General features: G+C 41.1%; 2 protein-coding genes across 2 annotated transcripts; one reads left to right on the top strand and one right to left on the bottom strand.

The window, feature by feature from the left end:
• Positions 1 to 2,728: 2,728 nt before the first annotated feature.
• Positions 2,729 to 15,229, top strand: LOC110160317 (nucleobindin-2). The gene is made up of 13 exons (XM_020924951.2): positions 2,729 to 2,826; positions 4,033 to 4,164; positions 10,321 to 10,428; positions 10,701 to 10,839; positions 11,118 to 11,221; positions 11,478 to 11,663; positions 11,791 to 11,881; positions 12,049 to 12,107; positions 12,661 to 12,753; positions 13,269 to 13,358; positions 13,464 to 13,634; positions 13,992 to 14,043; positions 14,695 to 15,229. Exons 2-13 carry the CDS (start codon positions 4,033 to 4,035, stop codon positions 14,745 to 14,747), a joined length of 1,278 nt encoding a protein of 425 aa, XP_020780610.1. The 5' UTR covers positions 2,729 to 2,826; the 3' UTR covers positions 14,748 to 15,229.
• On the bottom strand, positions 15,162 to 19,457 carry si:dkey-10o6.2 (uncharacterized protein LOC100124608 homolog). Its single transcript, XM_020924971.2, has 7 exons — positions 19,275 to 19,457; positions 18,650 to 18,774; positions 18,313 to 18,379; positions 17,868 to 18,024; positions 17,318 to 17,460; positions 17,123 to 17,233; positions 15,162 to 16,834 (listed from the first exon to the last, which is right to left on the bottom strand). Exons 1-7 carry the CDS (start codon positions 19,434 to 19,436, stop codon positions 16,655 to 16,657), a joined length of 945 nt encoding a protein of 314 aa, XP_020780630.1. The 5' UTR covers positions 19,437 to 19,457; the 3' UTR covers positions 15,162 to 16,654.
• Positions 19,458 to 20,270: the final 813 nt, after the last annotated feature.

Below are 20,270 nucleotides of genomic sequence, written 5' to 3'. Positions count from 1 at the left end.
AGGTAGTGACCATTCAGATCAGAGACCTTAAAGGGTCAAACGTGTTTTGTGTAAATTGTGCCGAACCTGTGGAGTCTCTCTACACATACATATGCAGTGATATCACACCAGGGGTGTTATACATGTATCTCTGGTGCAATGGTCAGCAATTACTTTGGTGATAAAATACACCCATTAGCACATTGTTTCCCAAAGACTGGGTCGCAACTCTCTGGTGGTTCGCAAGATATTTTTTGGGGTCTTCTTGTCACAACCTGCTTGTAGGTCTGCAATATACAGTTCTGACACATGAGAGAGCTACAGAGAGTTACTTCATTCTGGGTATAATTTCTAATCTTTTTGTAATTATTTTATTGACTATTTTGTTCCAATATTGCTTGTTCAATTGAATGTTGAAAAGAAAAAGAAATGGGCTACATTTAATATCCAAATAGGTGACTTATGGATCCTTTTATTGCTGGTTCAATTGCTGGTTCATAAATGTTCAGTAATGATTAAATCCACCTTTATTGGGAAACACCACATTAGTAAACACTGTCAAAAAAAGTTTTAAGATGGTCTGAAAACTAAAATGCAAAATGGATTTACACAACACATTTTCAGGAACCTGTGACGTGTTCATGTTTAGTTGTTAATACTAACACTAGCTATCTTGTGACTGTAATTCATATGTGTGAGAGACTTGTTTACAAAATATAGCTCAGCGGTTTCAGCTCCAACTAAATCAGATCTTTATGGTCAAATTGTGTGTCTAACAATCCTCAGAGATCAACAGGAAAAGTTGATACATCGGTTGCAAAGTAACAGTTGTGATATCATTAATGTATTTTCTTCCTGTATTTTTTTTATTTTTTTTTTATTTATTTTTTTTTAAACAAGACAACTAAACACGGTGGTGTATTGCTCTCACTCCCCAAAAATATTTAGGCTCAGTATCACGTAATTATGTGATACTGACCCGAAATATGAGAGCAATACACCACCGTAGCTAAACCCTCATTTGTCTAGGGGTGGTATCTGATACCTGGAAAGCTACAGGTCAAATTTGTGGAGTGGCAAGCCTGCATGTTTTTAAGGAAATTTGAGCAATAAAAACATCATTAAACACATGCGCACAAATGTGAAACATTCAGCAAAACAATAACATCACCATCATGATGCAGTCAGGTTACACAGTGCATCTTAAGTTTTAGTTTAATCTAGGATGAAGACATTTGCTAGATTGCATCCAAGTATAGTCCTTAGATCAGGGGTGCTCACACTTTTTCAGCACGCGAGCTACTTAGAAAATGACCAAGTCAAAATGATCTACCTAATACAAAGCCAAGCAAACTGCACTGAAACACTCTGTGCCCCTTTTTTGGACCCTCACCCACAGTTTGAGAACCCTTCTTTAAGAGAACTTCCTCTGGCACTTTACACAAAACTGTGAAAAAAGTGAAGGAAGATTTTTAAACCTGTTTTTTAAAGTTCCAAACTGGAGTTGCATTCTTTTCTGGTTTTGCAGTGATATTTACCAGCCTCTGCAGTTTACCAAACCAAACGCACATCGTGATAAACACAGATGCATTTGTGCACTTTTGTTAGACAAACTTCAGCCAAATGTCACAGTAGGTCTGTTCTGTAGATCTGCTCTATGCTGTAGACCTGCTTTGTGCCAACACTGTAACACAAATTTAGACTCGTTTTTGCTTCACGTTTCGTCTTGCTCTTCTAATCAGCCGCGCTGTGGAGGGGGCTTGTGTTCGCTGTACGCAGGAAGGAGCGAGAGCGTGAAAAGGCGAGGGGCGGCGTGCTGACGTGAGGCAGATGGACAGGTAGGATGTTTAGGAAGTTGAACCTGCCCTGTGATGCGCGCTGGTACACACTGTTGCAGACAAGCCGTGCATAGGGAGCGTGTGTATTTGTCATGTGCCGTAGAGTCTCCGCGGGTTTCAAATGAGCGCACAGGCTGCACTGAGACACCCCACACGTTCCTGCACCCGGTACAAGTTTATTGCCAACAGCAGAGGCCGTAATGAAATATGATCGCACTTGTTGAGTGTCAGACCTCGAGTGAGAGACAAGACCGAGTCCAAACACGTGTCCGAGACGAGACAGGGCGATCTACCCACACGACCTTGGCGATCGACTGGTAGATCGCGGTCGACATATTGAGCACCCCTGCCTTAGACCATCTTTTAAATTAGACATTATAAGCTTAAGTTAAAGGATGGGTGAAATGCAGAAGACATACATTTCACCCATCCTTCAACTGAAGTAAGGTTAGATCCTCTGCACCCTCTGACCCTCTCCTTTGCTCCTCTGATCCCCTCCTCTGACCCTCTCCTCTGCTCCTCTGCACCTCTGCTCATGTCCATCCTGGTCTCTCCTTTCATGTTCTGCCTTCTCTTGTGCTGTCTCCAAGAATTCTAGGATAAAATATGTAAAATGCTTTCTTTTATTTATTGGTGGATTAAATTTAATTACATGAATTAACAAATATATGTAGTTATAAGTTCCCCTGCCTTTCAGACTTAGACGCTATTTAAATTAAATGTATTTTTTGTTAGGAAGCTTAAACGCCACGTACAGTTTAGCTCAGTGTATGTGACGTCAGCAACGTGCAAAGCCGGCTCTGATTGACCGCTCCCAGCCGCCAATCAGCTCCTAGCGCAACTCCGCTCCATATCCGTGGACCAATCAGAGCTTTGCAAAGGCGGGCCGTTGCTATGGTAACCGCAGTTCTCTTTTAAGCTGGCTGCGCTTCGGGACATGTCAGTCTGACTCTGATCACCGAGAAAAATAAGAATAAACCCGAAAAACTGCAGCGAGGAGCTTCCTAAAGTAAGTGTCCGCTCCCGGGACTTTACTATGAATGTTTACTGCACATTCCCGCTCCTAAAGTCTGACTTAAACCGGTTTAGTGTCGTTTTTTTTAACCGGTTTACGCACGTACACCCTCCATCACTGATCGCTTGGACCATTAGCAACAGGTGGATTCACAACTATGAAGTTTAGCATTTTTTATTCTGAAAACTCATCAGAAATCTAAAATAAATACAACTAAACATAAAACTACAGCTGCATATTGGTAGAGGACCATTCACATTTAAAATTACAAGAATACATCTTTTCATGAGCTTAAATTGAAACTACATCCTTTCCTGCTGCTGATGCTGTCGTCCATAACGTGTAAGTCTGGTCAGTTGTTGCACATCATTGAGTAATTATTTTAAAGTGCATTTGGCGGATTATTTATTTTTTTTGGTTTAGTGGGATAGTACCTGTGTTAAATATTTATCGTAATTTTAGCTTAGTTTTAGGTATCAGTTAGGTGTCAGTTCGAAAAAAAAAAAAAAAAAAAGAACATAAAAAGTACAAAAATACAGAAAGTAACTCTTGAGTTGTAGAATAAAATCCCTTTAACTATGTCATAAACACTGAAAACCAAAATGCAGAGACAATTTACATACAAGAAAAGCATTTTTAATAAAAAAAAAAATAATTTTATTTTATTTATAACTGTACTGTATTTTGATAATCCTAATTGTTCTCAAAAGTATTCAGATACTAATCGATACTAAGCCAGTATCGAAACTGGATACTCATTTGAGCAGATATCAATAAAAGTCACATTTACACAGTCACAGTTACAGGACAGAAATGAAGCTTTCCCGAATAGCTTTAGAATGATCTTGAGCTGTATCAGAACAAGTATGAGAGCACATAGACTAGTATACGCCCATGGACCACTATGGATCCTACCTGGACCACTGAAGGATTACACACATATAAAGCCTCATGATATTAAAAGAAAATACTACCATTTAATGTTGAAAATCACATTCTATTGTCTTACGAAAGAGTGTTTTTTATTATCATCATTGTGACATTGGAATCGGTAGAGTCTATTCCTTAGTATTAAAATTTATTTTGTAATTTTGTGTTGTGACACACACATCTGGACTACCGATGAAAATAACCAGTGACCAGTTGAGAATAATGGTTAGTTACAGCCCTATAAACACACTCCTCCTTCCTGTGTTTCAGATGGATCTGGTCTCCGGTGCGTCCCTCAGGCTTCTGTTTCTGTCTCTGGTACTGGTTCAGATCCCAGTCCAGACCCTGTCCAGTTCTGTGACCTACAAACAAACGGAGAACAAACCGCCCCCGAGGAGTGCTGTGAGTACAACTAGAATAGAAACACCCAGGCCTGTCATGATAACACATTTTGAATTAAGATATATTGTTGAAAGAAATATTGATACTTTGTAGTGACATCATGTGGTTGATGTTCTACATGTATGTCTGTGGTGCAATGTTCTGCAGTTGCCATGGTGACACAGTGCACACATTAGCAAACAATGTAAAAAAGTTTTAAGAAGCTTTAAGAAAAAATACAAAACTAGAAAAGCACTCAGAGAGCGCAGACCTCCGCCAAGGACTACCCCCATTTTTATATAAATTGCGATAAAATCAGTCTTCTGGATCAGATCCGGATCAGCCTTGGAATATGAAAGAGGATCTCATTGTCCATCCCTGAGTCAAATTTCATGGGGTTTGGTCAATAATTAACCGAGATATTGAGAAACAAAATTTTTGGCCCCATTTACCACAATGTTAACTAAAATTTCAAAGTGATCCAGAATCCAGAATTTCTTCCGGATCACCCCCAAAATGAAATCAGTTCTTCCTTTTCACATTTCCAACAAATCCTGAAAATTTCATCAAAATCGGTCCATAACTTTTTGAGTTATGTTGCTAACAGACAAACAAACAAACAAACAAACAAACAGACAAACGCCGGCAAAAACATAACCTCCTTAGCGGAGGTAATGAGTTTAAATCACATATCAGGAGGTCCTGTTTAGGTGTTAACAAAAATGTGAGAGTGGGGATGGGACGGAATGACATTTCCATAGGATGATAACTGTGACAAAAATATATGACAGTATACCATGGAGTTGTGTAATTTATAATACTTACAGAGAACAAGCAACTTTTGAATTAAAAAAGTGTTAGAATATTGCTGATATATGATATAGTGCTCCTTGGTTATGTCCTTCTTTGGTGTATAGTACAGAGATTTGGTGAAACACAGATCTGTTAATATCAGGGCATAGCTGCAGTTAGGTACACAAGGCTGACCAAACATGATTATAGAATCAGTTGTTTTTGTTAGCAATTTTCTATCACAGCTTCATATAAAGTTATACAAAGACTGACAAACTGCAATGCTGCTTTTTACTGAATGACAGGAACAACTCAATCTTAGTGAGTCTTCCTCCTAGAAAATAATTTACGAATCCACCTGGTGAAGCAGCCGAAGGCAGATGTGCCCCTGGATCTGAGAGGAGAGAACAGCTCTGTACCAACTCTGAGATCTACAGCATCAGGGAACTCTACTGCATCAGGCTCTACAGCAGGGGAGTCCAAACTTTTTTCATCAAGGGCCACATATCTAAACACAGATGAAGCAGAGGGCCGATTGAGGGCCGTAGTCATCACAGACTGATGTTAACGTACAAACGGATAATGTACTGTCATCACAAAACCAGAACAATAAAGTTGGCAAAAGAGTGCAGGCATACCGGGAATCTGTGCCAAACGTCAAGGTCAGAGATACGTTGCTACTAGGAGACGGGGCTATCAGTGGTGTGAGTCACAGAAGAATCCTAACATGCTGCTACCCGACCTACACTGTATCTGAGATAACAAAACTCCTGCCAAAAGTTTTGTCAACACACCAAGGGGTTAAACAGCTGATTGTGCATGTGGGTGCAGTGGACATCAGAATGGAACAGAGTGAAGTCTTGAAAAGGGATTTCACTAAATTATTCGAGGAGCTTAATAAAGTGGAGGTTAAGACATTTATCAGTGGACCTCTTCCCAACATAGACCTAAGGAACAGGAACAAATTTACCCGACTGTTTCAGCTGAACACGTGGCTGCTGAACGTGTGTGTGGTCAGAGGATTGCACTACATTGAAAACTTTGATCTTTTTTGGAAACGGAAGGACCTGAACAGGTCAGAACAAGTCAGCATCACCACCTTCCCCTCCCCCAGAGAACAAGTCAGCAGCACCACCTCCCCCAGAGAATGAGTCAGCAACACCACCACCACCTCCCCCAGCGCCACCAGCACACCCATCACCTCCGCTGCCCACAGACCAGCCTGGAGTCCCCTTTGCTACATCTACTCCATCAACGGACTCTTCACACTCCTTCTCCTCCCCACCTTCACCCATGGCACTGCCCAACCATCTAGAAAGCCTCATCAGATCGGGAATCAAGATGGTTCCTCTCACACCTAACGTAGTACGGTCAAGGGTTCTGACATCGACTATGTTGAACTCTCCCCCATTCAAAACTGTGCCTGTTTCACCACCAGAGACTCTCTCAGCTCTCCCCTCTAATCTTTCACCCAAACCTCCCCCTACTCCACCTCCTCGGTCCTTACCTGGTCCCTCACCCAAACCTCCCCGTATTCCACCTCCTCGGCCCTCCTCACCTGGTCACTCACCCAAACTCTCCCCTGCTCGCCCTCCCCCGCCTTTCCCCAGAGCTGTTATCACCAAGAGCTAGGACGCACAGGGCCTCTGCTGTCCCAGGACATACAGTCATGATAAAGGTAATATCAGGCTGGGGCCCTGCGATGGAGCTATATCTCCAGTTACAACACATAGACAGATTAAAAGAAGGACAGTTAGACTGTCTAATCAGAGAAATTTAGTTCACATTCCTTGTAAGAAGATAACATCCACTCCTACTGAAACTAATCAGAAAATTGCTGTGCTCAATGTCACATCTTTATGTAACAAATCATTTCTAATTCATGATTTTATTTCTTCTTTTAATCTTGACTTAATGTTTTTAACTGAAACATGGCTTGACAAAAACACAGGTCATGCAGTGCTAGTGGAATCAACCCCTCCCAACTTCAAATTTGAATCTGAAACACGAGCAAATAAAAAGGGTGGAGGAGTGTGTGCATTTTTTAGAGATCATTTGGTTACACACAGGTTGTCATTTGGGGTGTTTTCATCATTTGAGTATGTTTCCTTCAAAATGGAGCTAAAACAGTCATCGTCCATACTCCACATCATCATATACAAACCTCCTCAGCACTGTCAAAGTTTTATTGATGATTTTACTGAGATGCTTTCAGTTGTATGCACAGACTTTGATGGTTTAGTCATTACAGGTGATTTTAATGTACATGTGGATAATGTGTGTGACAAAAGTGCCAAAGAGCTTAGTGTTGTCCTTGAAACTTTTGGTCTGACTCAGCATGTCAGTGAGCCCACTCACAACAGAGGGCACACTCTGGATCTGCTTATTACAAAGGGTGTAAATATTTCAAATGTCAATGTGGCTGATGTTGCTCTGTCTGATAATTTCTGTGTCTTCTTTGACCTGTCTGTTATTCCCAAACCACCGGCTGCTCCTACAGTTGTTCGAAGAAGACACATAAATGATAACACAGGTGCACTGTTCATGGAAATGATAAACTTTGAAATTGCCTCATGTTCCAATGCTGATGATGTGTTTTGAATGTTCTGGATGCCGTCGCCCCGATAAAGGTTAAAATGGTTAAAGATAGGCAAAAAGCTCCGTGGAGGAATGAAGACTCAGTCAGAGCACAGAAAAGGGAGTGCCGGAAGGCTGAGCGGAAATGGTGCAAGTCAAACCTCCAGGTTCATTGTGAGATTTACAGAGGAACAATACATATGTACAACTACACTTTGAGTAAAACAAGACAGAAGTATTTTTCGGACATTATTGGTAATTGCAGTAACAACTCTCGTGTCCTGTTTGCAACAGTGAACAGATTAACAAACCCTCCAGCTCCACTGCCACTAGAACTAATTTCCACATCTAAATGTAATGAGTTTGCAGTTTTCTTTAATGACAAAGTTCAGGGCATCAAAAATGCCATCAATTCCACAACACAAATAACAAGCATGCAGCCACAGAGACACTTAGAGCTGAGTCACTTTGCACCTGTAACTGACAAAACTGTTTTAGAGATCGTTACCAGTCTGAGTTCATCTACTTGCTGCCTGGACATGTTACCCACTAGATTTCTAAAGTCCGTCCTCAACAGTTAACTTTCACTATTCGCTCACATAGTTAACATGTCACTTCAATCTGGAACATTCCCAAATGTGTTGAAAACTGCGGTCATTAAGCCCCTCCTAAAGAAGAGCAGTCTTGACGCCACAGTACTGAACAATTTCCGACCCATCTCAAATCTGCCGTTTTTTGGCAAAGTCCTTGAAAAAGCTGTTTACCAACAGCTTACGAACTTTCTCCAAATGAACAACTCCTTTGATGTTTTCCAGTCAGGTTTTAGAGCCCACCACAGCACTGAGACTGCTCTTTTCAAGGTGACAAATGACATCCGCCTGAACACTGATGCAGGCAAAGTCTCAGTCTTGATCCTGTTAGATCTGAGTGCTGCTTTTGACACTGTCGATCATGGGATCCTCTTACAGATACTAGAGGACTGGGTGGGCATCTCTGGTACTGCACTAAACTGGTTCAAGTCCTATCTAGAAGACAGGAAGTATTTTGTTGAAATTGGAAACTGTGTCTCAGATCACATGGCTCTGACCTGTGGGGTGCCTCAGGGGTCAATCCTGGGCCCCCTGTTGTTCAATCTCTACATGCTGCCATTAGGCCAGTTAATAAGCAGCAATAATGTGTCCTACCACAATTATGCAGATGACACTCAGATCTACGTCTCTCTGGCAGCAGGAGACTATGGACCAGTGGACTCACTCTGCCACTGCATCCAACAGATCAGTGCAAAACAACTTTCTCCAGCTAAACTCTGACAAGACTGAAGTCATAGTGTTTGGTCCACAGAAACAAAGGGACAGTGTCAGCAGTCACCTCCAGTCTCTCTCTCTAAAACCTTCAAATCAGGCAAGAAATCTAGGGGTAATAATGGACTCAGACTTGAACTTTAACAGCCACATCAAATCATAACATCTGCAGCCTTTTACCATCTAAAAAACATAGCAAAAATCAAAGGTTTACTGTCTAAAGCAGACTTGGAGAAACTTATCCATGCATTTGTCTCCAGTAGATTAGACTACTGTAATGGTCTGCTCACTGGTCTCTCCAAACGAGCTGTGAGACGCTGCAGAACATCCAGAACGCTGCAGCTCGGGTCCTTACTCGAACTAGGAAGTACGAGCACATAAGTCCTGTGCTCAGGTCTCTGCACTGGCTTCCTGTGCCTCAGAGACTTTAAAGCAGCTCTGCTTGTGTACAAGTCTCTCCATGGCCGAGCACCAAAGTACATCTGTGATATGTTAGTGTCATATGAACCATCTCGCACTCTGAGGAGCTCAGGGACCAGCCTCCTGCTGGTGCCCAGAGTCAGGACTAAACAAGGGGATTCAGCGTTTCAGGTTCATGCAGCTAAAACCTGGAACAATCTTCCTGAACATGTGAGACAGACTCTTCTGTGATGCTGTTTAAATCCAGGCTCAAAATATTTCTGTTTAACTGTGCATATAACTGAAAGGTTTTCATTCCGCACTCTTCTCTCCAACTTATGTCTCTCTTTTTTAATTTTAATCTTCATGATTATTTATGTTTTGATTTGTTTTTATTATGATTTTAATGTATTTCTTATTCTGTAAAGCACTTTGAATTACTTTGTGGACGAATTGTGCTATACAGATAAACTTGCCTTGCCTTGCCTTGCCTAGCCTACTGTATCCTGAGACTCTACAGTGTAAAGAGTCTCTACTGAATAAGGGAGCTCTATTGTATTAGGAGTTTCAACAGTGTTGGGAGGATTTATTTCATCAGACTCTAGTGTACCACAAGGATCTGCTGTATAAAGAGTCTCTACTCTGTCAGAGACTTATACTGCATCAAATAGATCTTCTACATCAGAGCTCTCTGCTGTATCTCTAATGTGTACTGTATTGTATTTGGAGTCTCAACTGCATCAAGGAGAGCTACTGCACCAAAGGGCCCGACTTCATCAGGCTGTACTGTATCAGAGAGTTCTATCACATCAGAGAGCTCTATTGTATGAGAGGTCTCCACTACATCAGACTTTACTGTAGCAAGAGCCTCTTCTCTACTCAGGAAGTTCAGGAATCAGTCTGGGACCAGAGATTTCTGCATCTGGAATCTCATCTAGGTCAAGTATCGGATCAACCACAGGAATCTCAGGAACTGGTGAACAGGAACTGATCTATTTATCTATCTTTTTGCCTGTCTATCTATGCTGTAAACCTCCTTCTGCACTGTGGGATATTAAACTCATATCTGTGTTTGTGTTCTTTATTTGTTTATTGGTTTGTTCCATAGGACGTGGCTCTGCATTACAACACATACCTCCAGCAGGTAGTGCAGTACCTGGAGAAAGACCCACACTTCAGAGAGAAGCTGCGCACTGTGAACGCTACTGACATCCAGGTAAAAAACAATAATACACAGACATCAGTAAACAACCACAATACACTCAATGCCTGGTAAAGGACTAGATTGCTGGGTTTCAGATGACAGCACAACATTCTATAGGCCAATATTTTGTAATACATAATAAATTGGGGGCAGCTATAATATTGTTCAAATGCTGATTTTTTTCTAATACTATGAGTTGTTGGCTCTAGTCACTAATAGAAATCAATGATATAATCAATGACATCATCATCATGAGAATTACCACTATACGTATATGTGTGCAGGACGGCTCTCTGTCTCAGGAGCTGGACTTTGTGCATCACAGCATCAGAACTAAACTGGACGAACTCAAGAGAGAAGAAATCACCCGTCTGAGAATGCTCCTGAAGGCCAAGAGAGACCTCAAACTCAAGAAAGGAAAAGGTACTTCTACTACTGCTGCTACTGCTACTACTACTGCTACTGTTTCTACTACTGCTACTGCTACCACCCCTACTACTACTACTACTACTACTACTACTACTACTACTACTACTATACTGCTACTACTGCTGCTGCTACTAAAACTACTAAAACTACTGAAGGCAAAGAGAGATGTGAAATGAAGAAAGAGAAAGGTATTATTACTACTAATACTACTATACTACTCCTACTACTATTACTGCTACTACTTCTACTACTGTCTGTGTCCATGCATTCAGGTCAGTTCCGGGACCATCAGGCTCTGCTCAAACACTTTGACCACATGGACTTCACAAATCCTCACGGGTTTGAGGTGGAAGACCTGGATCGACTCATCAAAGCGGTACGTGTGAGGGGAGGGCATCTGACACAATCTGGCACATAGGAAAGCATCTGACACACAGGAAGGGCATCTGACTCTATCACACACAGGGTGGGCATCTGAGTCTGTTTCACACACAGGGAAGGCATTTGACTTAGCACACGAGGAGTTTAACTGACACAATATGATGCACACGGAGGGCTTCTGACTCACACAGGGGGATAATGGGAGTGCATCTGACTCAGTGGATGATGGGAGGGCATCTGACTCTTTCCAGGCCACTAAAGACCTGCAGACGGTGGACGAGCAGCAGCATGCAGCGTTCAAACGTTACGAGATGTTGAAGGAACATGAAAGACGAGAACGTCTGAAGAACATGACTTTAGAGGAGAAAGAGAGAGAAGAGAGACAGTACCAGGAGAAACGAGAGAAGCACAGCAAGCATCCAAAACTCAACCACCCTGTGAGTATTTCTACTACTGCCACTGCTACTATTACATCTATTACTACTACTACACTACTACAGTACAAATACTAACATCTATACTTAAATTGTACTAATACTAATCCTAATACTTTTTGTGTTACAGGGCAGTGAGGACCAGCTGAAGGAGGTGTGGCATGAGACAGACGGACTGGATGAGGCCGACTTCAACCCCAAGACTTTCTTCAGACTACATGGTAAACCGGAACTAAAGATAGACTAAACCGAGACTAAACCAGCACTGAACTTAGGACTGAACCAGGACTAAGCCAGGTTTGAACCAGGACTAAACCTTGACTGAACTGGAACTAAACCAGGACTAAACCATATCTGTGTGAATGGTTGAAGTGTTTTGTTTTTACAGACACAAACCAGGACGGGTATCTGGACAAGGATGAGCTGGAGGCTCTGTTCACTCGTGAGGTCAGAGGTCATTTGTGAATCCACCAACTCATACTTTGCAGTGACATCACACAGGGGAAAGGGGGGGTTGTATGTATGTATCTCTATGGTACAGTACCACGGTGACACAATGTACAGATTAGCCAACAATATCAGAAAAGTTTTAACATTTTCTGGAAAAAAAAGAAAAAGAATACAAAATGGATTTAAACTGTACATTTTCAGGAGCCTGTGATCAGTACAAGTGTGCTTGGTTCTGTTTAGGAGTTTGATTTTCAATAAAAAATTGAGAGTGATTAACTGAAAAATGGTTAACTGGTTCTAGCTAGTTTGTGACTGTAATGTTATTTGTGAGGGGCATGTTTAACAGCACTAATCAGTTCATCCAACCAGGTCCACTAAGACTGTTAAAATAAAGCTCAGATTAAAGTTTAACAAAGCCTCTGACAGAGCAGTGCCTACGTTTAGCACCACACCCCCAGACAATGTTGATGACGTCAGCTACACACTATCACTACACATCACTACAGTATAACAATGTGCTTACCATATGTGTGTATTTATGTGTGTGCAGTTGGCCAAAGCCTATGACCCTGAGAACGAGGAGGATGACATGATGGAGATGGAGGAGGAGAGACTGAGAATGAGAGAAGTAGTCATGACTGAGGTACCACCACTGAACCTGCTCACACCACACTGACGTGTGTCAGTGTGTGAGTCCTACATATTTATCAGTTTGTAACGCTCTCAGTGACAATGATCGGAAAAGGCCAGACATCATAACAGAGTAAGTTTAAAAGCTAGTTAAACTGTTTGATTAAATCCAGTTGAAAGAAAAGCACAGGCATCTTTCCCTCTACAAATGCACATGCACTGCATGTTTGACACTCATTTACATCTGTATATGTTTGTTTTGATTCGTTTGGGCGCTTTGTCTTTGGCTCCACCCAAACTTTGCTGCTCTGTGATTGGTCCACTCGCTGCAGGGTGAACCTGAACCTTACAGCGGGATTATGTCAAAATAGATTCTTGTGGGAATCATTGTGAGAATCCATCTTGCTGTGCAAGGCTAGGTACTACCAGAATCATAACCAGATCTGAGAGTCCAAACCAGGATCATAACAAGATCTGAGATTCCAGACCAGGATCATAACCAGATCTGGATGTTCTTGTGTGTTTCAGGTGGACACAGATGCAGACCAAATTATCTCTGAACAAGAGTTTATGGAACACACCAAAAGACAAGAGTTCCACAAGAATGAAGAGTGGGAGGTCAGAACTAAACAAGGACTGAACCAGAACTAAACCAGGACTGAACCAGGACTAAACCAGGACTGAATTAGATCTACACCAGGACTAACCCCGGTCTCTCCTCAGACCGTGGACCATGAGCCATTCTTCACAGACGCAGAGATGAGGGAGTTTGAGGAACATCTGATGAAACAGATGGAGCAACATGAGACTGACACGGAGCAGCTGGAGAGACAGAAGCACGAGCTCGAGGAGAAGCAGAAGCAACTGGACGCTCAGAAACAGCAACTGGAGCAGGTCTGACACCAGACATCTGCAGCACTGTTTCTTCAACTTTTTACTTCACTAGAAATAATAACTGTTATGATACAGTCTATGTGCACGCTCTGTTTGGGATATCGATCACCGATTGTCTTTGACTTTGTTTTCTGTGTCTGTGTCTGACTCTGTGTCTGTCTCTGTGTCCTTTCTGTCTGTCTCTGTGTCCTCTCTGTGTCTGTCTCTATGTCCTTTCTGTCTGTCTCTGTGTCCTTTCTGTCTGTCTCTGTGTCCTCTCTGTCTGTCTCTGTGTCCTCTCTGTGTCTGTCTCTATGTCCTCTCTGTGTCCTTTCTCTCTCTCTCTGTCTCTGTCTCTGTGTCCTCTTTGTGTCTCAGGCCTGGAGTCAGTTTGACAAACTGAAGGAGAAGAGGGAGCCCGGGGACGAGCGTAAGTCCATTTTGTCTTCTACATCTTTAAAGAGGGGGTGTTATGAAAATTAACTTTTTGGAACTTTCTACCATATTATAACATTGTATCCTCATCAAAAACGTGTGAAAAACTGTACACACTACAACTTGACAAACCTTATTCACTGTGCAGTAGTTTCAATTGCGGGATGCACGCTGATTGTGTTGTGATGTTGCTCTGAAAGGGGGGGTGAGAGCAATGGGAGCATTAAAAATAAAGTAGAACTAATTAAACATGTTAATATGTTGCATTTTCAAAGCTGGTGATCTAAATATCTTATGTGTTAGCAGTTAATACCTCACAGAAGTAAAATATCCCCTCTATAAATAAATATGAGCCTAGACCTAACACAGCTCAGAAGTAAGCTGAAGTTTTTAAGTGATGAGAACCAGCTGTAAAACAAATAAATGCTTCCCTCTTTTCCAACAGATGCGACCTAAAAACTGATGTGGCTACCTCTGTTTTTTCTTGCTTTATTTAAATGAAGTATAAATGTAGTGATGGTTACCATATTGATTTCTTTGGATAGTTATTATGCCTGCAGTGCATGAATCTGTTTACGTATGGAATTGGATCTTAAATGAGCCTTAATACAGAATACATTTTTAACAAACTCTGATTCTGTCATAGATCATGAAGAAGAGGCAGTTCACGAGTCCAGTCCGAAGCCACACCACTCCTGAACCAGAACTAAACCAGGACTGGACAAGACTGAACTAGGACTAAACCATGTCTGAGCCAGGCTGTGCCCTGCAGTCCCTCTTTGGATCTGACTCTGTAGGTCCGGATTTCTCCTTCTTTCACCTTCTCTTCAAATGATTGAAAATTGTTAATTTAATTTCATCAGCTGGATTGAAGTGAATGAAGTCCCAAAATAGTTTAAAATCATCTAGCTGTAGATCTCTGACCAAAGAGAGGACATTGTGCTGTAACCATTCTGACCTTTGTCAAGTTCAGTTTTTCAGATACTCATTTTATTTTATTTTATTTCATTTTGATATTTATTAAAGCCTTGCATTATTTATGTCATTTGTCATAACCAGGTCACATAGAACTTTAAAAATACTGTACATTTTATAAAGTATCAGTGACAGATATGATTTAACCATAAACTGTGATGTTTCTGTTCTGAATGTGCTTAATAAAAGACATGTGCAAAATGACAGTAAGTATTTGTTGTGGAAATATGAAAAGCTCTTGCAAGAGAAGGAGCAAACTAGAGTAGAAGGTAGAGAATGAGAAAACGAGGCAGTGAAACACTGAGTTGTACACAGGCAGGTACAGAGGCAGGTCATCATGACATAAATCATGAAAGAAATGTCAGTTTCAATGGAAATGTACTGAAACTGGGGCCAGGTAATTATGATAATAAATAAGTTTAAGAACAATTTAAAAATGAATTTTGCTATTACATGTTTAAATTTATTTCATTGTTATTAATAATTCATGACCATAGACTGTATAAAGTGGACTAAAGGACCATTCGTCTCTAGTCAAATGAAGCTCACAAGGCTAGCAGTTATAAGGGCAAATTTGAAGCAGAGTTCCATATCAGGAATAGGAATTGATTTATGGACAAAATAGCCAAATAAAAACACCAGGATCATATGAACAGGTTGAAACAAACATTTTAAGACCAAATTGAAGATCTTGACATGCAGCAGTTACAAAGCGAATGGTGGCATTTTTTCTACACAAAGTGAATTGGGGCTAGAGTTGACGGAGCTGGAAACGTGTCCATGGTCACTTCCTATTTGGAACGCAGCAGCTAGCAGGTTAGCTCTGTCCATTTATATATACTGTCTATGTTCATGACAAACTATCTCTAAAAGTCCCTGAGGCTTTAGTACAAACTTTACTCTTTAAGAATCAGATAAAAGCAGTCCTGCCCACAGGTGTACATATTTCGGTTGACAAATAAAATCAGAACACCTCTATTTTGTTGATATAATGTTCAAAGCATCATAAAAATGAGTTGTGCAAATTGTGCTGAATTTAGAATTCTTCTGGTGTTTCTTCACAAATTGCTTCATGAGATGTGTAAAACTATCATTTATATTTTTTACAACATAGTTTTATAAGTTTTTATAAGGTCACCAAAAGAAGTCAAAATTATAAAAATCTGTTATACACACACATGCAGTTTAAGTTCCTCAAACTGTATTAATACTCAATGTGCATTGTGTATAGTGTATATGTATGTATATGTGTGCTGATAGTATGGTCTGGAGGGATAGAAGTGATCCTGTAGCTCCTGTTGCCACAGTAAGATGCTATGAACAGGCCTAAAATGTGATATTTTTTAATCTTATGTTTTCATTTACGATGTAAATTGAGATAAGGCTGTAGGTGACATATTTGTGTTTTAAAGTTACTTCTGCAACATGTTAACTACTCCAAAACATCTTCCAAACCCTAACCTAAATTCTAAACTTAACTGAAACCCTAACCTTAAACTAAACCATAAACCATTTTCTAATAAAAAATAACCCTGATCCTAAACTTCATCATTTCATCAGCAGTGTCCCTCCTGACCCTACAATCTCATATTAACCATTGATACAGTGTGTGATCCTTTGGTTTGGTGACATCACTTCCTCCCATACGAATCCTCAAAGCGCTGCTGGAGGTATAGGTCTGATCTGATTGGAGGATATTTGTCAGAGCCGTCGCAGCACCGAATCACAGCACTGTCATCTGGTTGCATGAAGAAGGCTACGGACTGACGCTCTGAGGAGTCACCAGGAGGAGACAACAGCACCCGATGGACCTGTTGGGGAGAGGCAAGATCAGGTTTAGTCCTGGTTTAGACCTGGTTTAGTCATGGTTCAGGCCGGGTTTAATCCTGGTTCAGACCTGATATAATCCTGGTTTAGACCTTTCCTGGTTTAGTCCTAGTTCAGTCCCGGTTCAGACCTGGTTTAATCTTGGTTCAGACCTGGCTCTGACCTAGTTCAGTCCCAGTTTAATCATGACGCAGTCCTAATTCAGTCACAGTTTAGATGTGACACAAGTACAATATGTCTGATGCAACTGTAAAATATTTTTTTAAACTCACAACAGAGACAAAGGTGTCACTGGTCCATCTCTGCATCAGGTCGGCAATGTTCACAAGGACAGCTCCAGGGACATAGGGAGCAGAGACAAACTCACCAGAGACACTGCGCACCTGAGACAGAGAGACTGTGTTTAATCCTGGTTTAGTCCCTGGTTTAGTCCAAGTTCAGTCCTTGGTTCGGTCCCTGGTTCAGACCTGGATTCCTGGGTAGCTCTGGAACAGTAGAGTAATGCTACCATAGTCTGAGTGCTCTCCACACCGGAGCTGACCTGGTTTGGCCTTGTCCGGATCAATTGGGGGGTAAAAGAGAGAACGCAGAGTCGTACAGTTCCCCTTCTCTGAAAAACACCAGACAATCAGACAGGAGCAGGCAGGAACACTTGTCTCTAGTGTTGTCATGAAAGTAACTTCAAACTCAATTTCAATACCAAGGATAGGCTTGATACTCGATACCAATTCCTATACCACAATGATAATAAAAATAAAAAAAACACAGTTTATTTAGACAATAAAATGTGATTTTCAACATTAAACTGTAGTACTTTCTTTTATATGTGGTTTACATGTGGTTTTATGCTTGCTCTGATACAGCTCAAGACCATTCTAAAGCTATTCAGGAAAAGTTCATTTCTGTCCTATGAATGTGACTTTCTTAGTATCAATTCCTGCTTTGTTGAGTATCTAGTTTCATAACTTTAGTATTGATTAGTACCTGATTTTCGATACTTTTGACACTCCCACTCACCTCCCATCTTGCTGTGTTCCTTTACAAAGGTCTCTGGGTCCAGGTGGAGGCTGATGGCAAGGAGACGGAGTACTCTGAGGCCAAGAGCAGAGCAACGGTAGAAAAAAGAAGTCTTCACTTGCTGGAAGTCTGAGAGAGCACCACCTTTGGGCCACAGCTGCATTCCACACACAGACACAGGACACAGAGCGGGCAGGTACAGTTAAAGCAGTGAAAGTTTGTGTCCCATATACTATAAAGAAGCGGACTAAGTGAGTGTAACGTCATCCATTGCATTTGGCTCCAGTCAAATGAAGCTTATTGAGGCATGCAGTTATGGAGCAAATTCCTCCGAGTGTGAAGTGAATGAATAATGTACGAATCTGTGAAATGCCTAATACATTATTATTATCATCATCATCATTATATTATTCAAAGTCTGGCAGGCAGTAGGGGGCGCACTTACGATGTGTGGAGATAGCACAACGGTGTTGAAGCTCTCCTTCAGGTCTCCAGGGCGACTAGGGTTCAACCTAAAAACACATTTATCAGACTTAAACTAGTATAGCTGTATTTGTAGTAGTAGTATTTGCAGTATTTACAGCATTTGCAGTTGTATTTTTGTAGTATTTGTAGTGGTGTTTGCAGTAGTTGTAGTGTTTGTATTTGCTATATTTGCAGTAATAGCAGTAGTTGCAGTAGTTTGTGCAGTTGCAGTAATATTTGTATTATTCAGGGTATTTGCAGTGGTAGCAGTAGTAACAGTATTAGCAATAGTAGTATAGAATTCACAGTAGTAGTACCTCTCGGCCTGCAGTGAGACCCAGCCGTGGTTACTGTTGTCCTCATAGCGCCCCCTGCTGTACACACTCTTCTGCTCCTCAGACAGAGAAAAAAACTCACGAGACACGGCCCACACATGAGATATCTGCAAAATATAGCACATGCTAACCACTCTGCCACAAGGTTATGACCATATAACAACACCATAGAACTATTTTATATATATATATATATATATATATATATATATATATATATATATATATATATATATATATATATATATATATATATATATTTTTTTTTTTTTTTTTTTTTTTTTTTATTTTTTATTACAGATCCATGGACAAGATATGATATTTATTTCTTCATTTATAAAAGTGGAGGTCACGTGTTTCCGTTCTAGAGTGGAGCTTCACTAGCCCCATACGTCTCCAGTCAGTCCATGGATCTATGAGCCAGACACCTCTCGACTTCATTGCGACTTTGAGTTTCCAGGTTTAGTTTTAGTTTTTTTGTCACGTGACACGGCTACAGTGCGATGCTACTAGTGCACATATCATATTACAGATGATACATTATATAGACACTCAGCTTGACCTGACTCACGGGGTGCTCCTCTCTACCCCAGATGCCCTTCCTCACCTCGTCGTGCGTGATACCCGTGTTCTTCAGAAACACGAAGCCAATGCGCGTGAACGCCTCGTGAAGCTGCGCGCTCAAGCTCTCCAGCTCGGCCGAGGTAACGCACTCGGGGTCACGCTCGAGGCTGTACACGCTGAAGTCCACCACCGGGATCTCGCTCATCGTGTCCAGAGTTAAACGGGGCTAAAGGGAGCGCGGAGGGATGACTGCGATTTAACGTGAGATTTTGGTGGAAATTCTGCAGACGTGCACCACGCCCACGAGGCCGCTTGACCCGCTGCTAACCAATAGAAAACGTCTTGACAAGACTAAAGTCCAAGAAGATTTCAGTCTGAGTGAAAAACAAATCAGTTACATCATTTTCTTATCTATTCTGTTGTAGTTTCCTCAAAACACACATACCTGGTTTTGTGTTTTGTATCACACATGTTTAACACACAAATCCTGCATATTTAGGCTGAGTTCTTCTCTCAAGCAGAAAACACTCTGTCCCTTCACTAGAATCATTAAGGTTGAAGGACAAGGATGTTAACTACAGCTTCATGACATCACAAGGTGGAACAGAACATTTTGAGCTTTGGAGATGTAGACAGGCTAATAATAAAATGTTACTCAACACATGTGAATGAAACACAACACAACTCCAGGTCTGTTTTTCAGGAGGTAATAACATAACATGGCTTAAAGCTCACAAGACTCAATTTTGTGTCATACAGGACAAATGAATATTGGTCAAAATGCAGAATTGTGTTGTTATACAGAGAGATCTTTGGTCTAGTTACTAACAGAAATGATCAGGCTCAAGATTTGGCTCAAGATGTCTATTTACCTTTTGGATACTTCATAATAAAGTACAGTGTGATCAAAAGGGGAAACCGTCTGTGCCCCCACCTAGGAGTATGATGTCATCACATTTTACAAGAAAGATGTTGTTAGACATTGATAGATGTGTTTGATTATTACTGTGTAAGGGTGGTTTAGGACTACTGTATGATT

Source organism: Boleophthalmus pectinirostris, unplaced genomic scaffold (assembly GCF_026225935.1).
Source record: "Boleophthalmus pectinirostris isolate CB_2022bp ecotype Guang Dong unplaced genomic scaffold, ASM2622593v1 HiC_scaffold_2, whole genome shotgun sequence".
NCBI classification, from domain to species: domain Eukaryota; kingdom Metazoa; phylum Chordata; class Actinopteri; order Gobiiformes; family Gobiidae; genus Boleophthalmus; species Boleophthalmus pectinirostris.
Note: the sequence above shows the minus strand (reverse complement) of the source record. Positions and strands in the feature narration are given on the sequence as shown.